At 38.1% G+C, this 6,320-nt stretch overlaps 1 protein-coding gene across 1 annotated transcript; it reads left to right on the forward strand.

The window, feature by feature from the left end:
- Nucleotides 1-2,745: 2,745 nt before the first annotated feature.
- On the forward strand, nt 2,746-3,474 carry FTMT (ferritin mitochondrial). The gene has a single exon (XM_030869928.2). It carries the CDS (start codon nt 2,746-2,748, stop codon nt 3,472-3,474), a length of 729 nt encoding a protein of 242 aa, XP_030725788.2.
- The last annotated feature ends 2,846 nt before the right edge of the window (nt 3,475-6,320 follow it).

The following is a 6,320-nucleotide window of genomic DNA, read 5'->3' on the forward strand; positions in this document are numbered from 1 at the left end:
CATCTCATGTATTTGTTTTATATCTATGCTTTTTATTACCTTGGGGATAAGCATTTATATGAAGAGCATCATTTCTCCTAAAACACTAGTAGCAGCAGTTGGCATTTAAAACTACTCTAAAGAATCATTTTCATAACCTCTCTTTAGGGCACTACATTTTAGGAGTAGAAAAAGTTTGAGGAAAATAAAAGCAGAAATGTGTCTAGAGAAGCAAAAATTAGTGAGAAATCACTCGGTGAATATCAATCACATTCTACTAGCAGAGTTTGAGGGCAACTAGATCTGAGGTATCCATCTTTATGTAAGGTACACTTTACGAAGCTCATTTGAAACCAGGGAGCTTACTACAAAGCTACAAGTTTGATATGTTCGTATAATAAAAGAATTTCTATCTCACTACCCATACATGATAGCAACAATATAATATACGTCAGCATTCTTTATAAGATATGGAAGTCTTGCCAAATGTAATAATAAACATCATTGCTTGCTCAATAATATATTGATTTTGAATAATGAAATAGAAATTATCCAATAAAAACTATGAAAGAATATTTTGAGTGCTTATTCTGTGTCAAGCACTGTGATAAGTCCTCTGCACACATTCTCTTATTTAATCTTTTCAACCACTCACTAGTGGTAAGTAGGATCCTAAATTTACAACTGAGGAAACTGACCTAGAAATGTAATTTGACTTGTGCACAGAAATATAAGAAAGTAATATAGAGAAGGTAACATACAAATAATACAAAGACCTGAACAAAAGCAGTATTAATATCAAAGACCCAGATATTAATCATAAGAAATTAAACAACCATAAGAAAAAAATGACCCAATAAATAAATGAGAAAAAGGTTTGAACATACACTTCACCTAAGACATATGGTCGGCAAAGAAGTATGTGAAAATATACTCAGCATCATTAATTATTATGGAAATGCAAATTAAAAATACGGTGAAATACCAGTATACACCTACTAGAATGGCTAAACTTTAAACTTTAAATTAAAATTAAATGACAATTGAAACTAACACAATGTTGTAAATCAACTATACTCCAATAAAAATTTAAAAATAAATACAATAAAATAAAAATTAAAAAAATGACAGCAGCAAGTGTTAGCAAGGATGAGAAGGAACTTGAAGTCTCACACACTGCTGGCTGGAATGTAAAATGGTACAACCACTTTGAAAAACAATTTGAAATTCCTTAAAAAGTTAAAGATTCATGTGTCATATATGATCCAGCCTTTCCAAACAAAGTATTTACCCAAGAGTAAAGAGAGCATATAACCACACAAAGACTTGTACAGGAACGTCCATAACAGCATTATTTTAATAGCCCAAAACTGTAAACAATCAAAATGTTCATCAGTGGGTAAAAGGATAAACAAACGGTGGTATGTCCTCAGCAGTGGGATACTATTCAGCAATGAAAACTATTGATACACACTACAATTTTGAGTGGATCTCTAATTATGCTGAATGAAAGAAATCAGGCAAAAAGGTATACATACTGATTCCATTTACATGAAATTCTAGAAAATGCAAACTAATCTATTCAGTGAAGAAAAGCAGATCAGTGGACGCCTGGGATGAGGTAAAGCAGAGAGAGGCAGAAAAGAGGTATTACAAAATACAAAGGGGCATGAGGAGACTTTGAGAGGTGATGAATATGTTCATTATCTCAATTTTGGTGATGATTTCAAGATGTGTATATATATATATAGATAGATATATGTCAAACTCTAGCAAGTTGTACACTTTAAGTATCTTCAGTTTATTTTATGTCAATTATACCTCTATAAGCTGTTAAAAGTGTGTATATTTACTTTGGTGCATCTGCGATATCTATTTTTTTATGTTATTTTAATCTGTGAGAATTAACATCAACATTTTAACAATGGTTCTTTCTGGGTAGAGGAAGGATTAGGAATGTTTTGAATTTTCTTCTGTGAGTTAATTATCATTTTCTCAATACACTACAACAGTTATATATATTCTTTTAAAACTAAAGGCTATTTTAAATTGTTTTAATTGTCCTTTTAAAAATATGTATCTACATCATAGATATGTATCTACATCAAAGTAACAAGCTTAGAGCTAGTTTATATATTCTTCCTACATTTTGTATATCTGATTTTTTACAATGAAGATAAATTTTGTATCTAAAAATATGTCCTTTTAAAAGAAAGCATTATCTTACTACAGACTCTTTGAAAATCTGCCCAATATACTGGCAACTATTTCCATACTTAAATTTGTTAAAGTAACCCGAAAGTCAATTTAGAAACATCCTCTTTGGGTGTAGACCTTTATTTACTCTCAGATGAATTGGTGGTGACTTTTGTTTTTCCCTATTTCACTGCCTTGCCTCTCCCATCCCTTGGTCCTTGGACAGAAAAAGGTCAGAGAGGGAGGGCAAGTGTGGCTTGGCTCCATCCTTTCTTTTGCAGCGTCTAGTTTTTGACAGTACTTTTAACTTATGTGAAATAGTAAATTACAAACGCCCAAGAGAAGAAGTCTTTCGGCGACGACAGGTGCAATGTTTGTAACTGTCATCTGCCTTTTCCCAACCGCTACTGGCGCGCGCCCTCAGCCTCCCTCCTCCTGGAATTCGGTGCCTCTGGAAGGGGCGTGTGACGCAGTCGCCGTCACCTAGAGCTGCATTCTGATTCAGATCTTACGCCCCGGCGCGCTGAGCCGGCCTGGCCTCAGTTTCCCCACTTCTAAAGAGAAGGGGCCATGCTGCCCTGTTTCTTGTTCCTCTCCAAGCACATCAGCACTTCGTTGGTGTCCCTGCGCAGGGCGCGCCACGGCTTCGCGCTCCCGCCGCGCTGGGTCCCCAGGCGGCCCTGGGGCTCCCTGCCCGCCGCCCCCGGCCGCCTGCTGGCCGCAGCCGCGTCCTCGCGGGGACCAGCAGGACCAGCCGGCGCCTCCTCCAGCGTGCGCCAGAACTTCCACCCGGACTGCGAGGCCGCCATCAACCGCCAGATCAACCTGGAGCTCTGTGCGTCCTACGTGTACTTGTCTATGGCCTATTACTTCTCCCGAGATGACGTGGCCTTGCACAACTTCGCCAGATATTTCCTTCGACTGTCCCGGGAGGAGACCGAGCACGCGGAGAAGCTGATGAGGCTGCAGAACCAGCGGGGAGGACAGATCTGCCTACAGGACATCAAGAAACCGGACCAGGACGACTGGAAAAGCGGGCTGAATGCCATGGAGTGCGCTCTGCTCTTGGAAAAGAATGTGAACCAGTCGTTGCTGGGATTGCACACTCTGGCCTCAGACAAAGGTGACCCCCATTTGTGCGATTTCCTGGAAACCCACTATCTGAATGAGCAGGTGAAGTCTATCAAACAACTAGGTGACCACGTGCACAACTTGGTTAAGATGGGAGCCCCGGATTCTGGCCTGGCAGAGTTCCTTTTTGACAGACATACCCTTGGAAATGAAAACAATCAGAACTAACCCATAGGCTGCCTTCTCCACCGCCCAGGGTGTGCCAGGACCCAGAGGCAGCTGCTTCCTCGGCTTATTTTATGGACAGTGTACAGAGATCTGTGGTTCAAACCATAGTTTTATACCAATTGTTCCTCCTTTCCTTTTATATTCTTCTGGTACCATGTCCCAATAAAGTGATTTGTAGAGAATATGTATGTAGCCCCACGTTAACAATGGCTTTTTGCCCAGCCATCAAAATAATTTTCCCAGCCCAGGATGAGATGGTATAAAAAAGACTGCAAAAAAAAGCTACTGAAATAGATGCAAACTAAATTTCTCTGGTTACCAAACATCATTCCAGACCATGACCCTTCACTAAAATTCCATGATATTTAAATCAACAAATGCCTGTTATTTTCAAGACCTTATGTTAAAGGCTAGAGTGGGAAAATGTGTAAGATAAATATGCAAAGAACTATAACAAGATGAAGAATATATAATACTTAAAAATCATACATACAAAATTCTATAACAAATTTGTGATCTGTTTTTGAAGGATTATCTTACTACAGACTCTTGAAAATGTGCCCAATATACTGGCAACTATTTCCAGTCCCAGATTTCTCCAATCTGTGATCTGTTTTTGAAGGATTTTGTGATCAAATAAATTCAAGAGAAGCTACAAAAGGTATCAGTGTTGGTCTTGGAAAGTCACAATGTATGTTAGCATTCTAAGGGCTCTGGGAAGTCTTGAAATTAAAAACAAAAACCAAACAAAAAATCTTGGATCATTTTTTGTTTAGCTCAGTGTTTCCCAAACAAACCCAATCTCAGCTAGCTTTTTGTGCATGTGTTTTAACAATGATAATATAACTATACAGATATGTCTGATAAAAGACTATACAGACTCCATTTTAATATACCAAAACGAGTGAATACACTGCAGAAAACACCTTCCTGTGGCCTTTAAAGTGGAGTGGAAAGAATACTGGGATGGAAAATTCAAGAAGGGATCCAGAATGAAGGAGGCATCAGCTGGGCAGATGTTTTCTTGGAGGGGGGAGGTGCAATAAAGTGAGTAGGAGAATATTTGGTCAATGGGCCTTCGGCTAGACTAAGAGTGCTGGGTGGTGTTTGGAAAGATGGGCTAGAGCATAACTATGGAGGTGAAAAGGAAGGGTTAGGTTCAATTTGGTGAGCAGTGGCAATGCTTCAAAGGGCTTCCAACAGAAGAATGCTATGCTTAAGTGTTGAGCAATAAGAAGTGTAGTTGTACAGAATAAAAGTCTGAAAACAACCTCAATGTTGCTGTTAGTTTGGGTCCTCTGAGAAACAGATGCCAAGATGGGATTAAGTGCACAAGAAATTTATTAAGGGAAAAAAAGAAAGGACATTGAGAGAAAATGGGAAAAGAGCTGGGAGAAGCAGGGAGAGCCTTCAGACTCCGTGTGAATCTGATTCTGAGGGAAGGAAGAAAGGAAAGTGGTTTGCAGTGCTCCAGAAATTTCTGCAAGGCTGTCTGGGAGACCTCCAGCCAAAATCGCTCATCAGAGGAATCCTAAGTGTCCAAATGGGCCTGCTTAAGTACATTTCCAGCATTCAGTTATTGACTGGGAGTGACCCACAGGAAGTGCAGCCTTGCAACAAACTAAGAGATGAATGGATTTTAGAGCACGGCAGCTGGGGTCCTTGGGAAATTGTACACCCTGCAGTACCAGATCTGAAAGATACACACACACACAATTGCACAAACTCAACAAAATGGCTTAAATTAAAGTGGCATGCATGGGAACTCTCTGCAGCTATTAAATATGATTTTATTAAACACATAAGGATGTGGACAGAAATTCACAATGTGTTATCTTAAAAATAAGCTTATTACAAGACAGGGTTACATTATATAATTGCATATATATAGAATTCCAGGGAAAATTATATAAAATACATGAATATAAAATGGAAGTATATATACCAACAAATGTAGCTAGATAATCTCTTAGTGATATTGTGTTTGATATTTATTTTCTTAAGCTACTTGTTCTTTTTTAAATAAATCTCTTATCATGGGTACCAATTATTATCATAATAAGTAAAATAAAAATATAAATAAAAAGGAAGCAAAAAGGTCCTGAACCATGGTGAAACCAATGGGTATAGAAACAAGGAAATGTTGGTGAGAGCTTAGAGGTAGAATCTTTTTAATTTTGCAAATGATTCAATGAAGAGAATTCAGAAATGGGGTAAAAGAAGAAAATTAATAGAGCTCAAATCTGTGTTACCAGAGAATAGAGGACTTGAAAAATGATAGGAATCACAATAGGAGGAATAATTGGGGTGGGGCAGTGCCTAATGATTTGCTTTTGATTATGCTGATCAGTCTCACTATACATTCTATACTTAAGCTAGTTTTTTGTGCTGCACAGGAATGCTATTACATTTCTGTAGAAAATCTCCTCTTCAATTCTTCTAGTTGAGTGTCTTTCAAACTGCATATTGCAACCTATTAGTGGGTCATGAAATTATTTAGTGAGTTATTATTCACCTTTTGTTAACAAAATAGAACTGAAGTGAAAGTAAGTGAAGCAAGAATATTATCTCCTGAATTCTTAGTTTGTGCGTGCGTGTGTGTGTGTGTGTGTGTGTGTGTGTGTGTGTGTGTGTTCATGTATTTACATCCTGGATAGTGATATTTCTTATTCTATGTTGCTGTCAAAAACATGCAATAGCTATTATCCTAAATAATTATTTGACATTCTCATCTCAGATCTCTAGATCTCCTCCCCCTCCCCACTGTCAATTGATAATCCTCTTATTTCACTGAAAATTTAGAAGTAATCACAGGAGAACTTCACACTTTCTCCTCATTGACTTGA

The sequence above is a fragment of the Globicephala melas genome, chromosome 3 (genome assembly GCF_963455315.2).
Source record: "Globicephala melas chromosome 3, mGloMel1.2, whole genome shotgun sequence".
Classification (NCBI taxonomy): Eukaryota; Metazoa; Chordata; class Mammalia; order Artiodactyla; family Delphinidae; genus Globicephala; species Globicephala melas.

Coding starts and splice junctions, on each gene's coding strand:
- FTMT (XM_030869928.2), top strand. CDS start 2,746: ATGCTGCCCTGTTTCTTGTTCCTCTCCAAGCACATCAGCACTTCGTTG.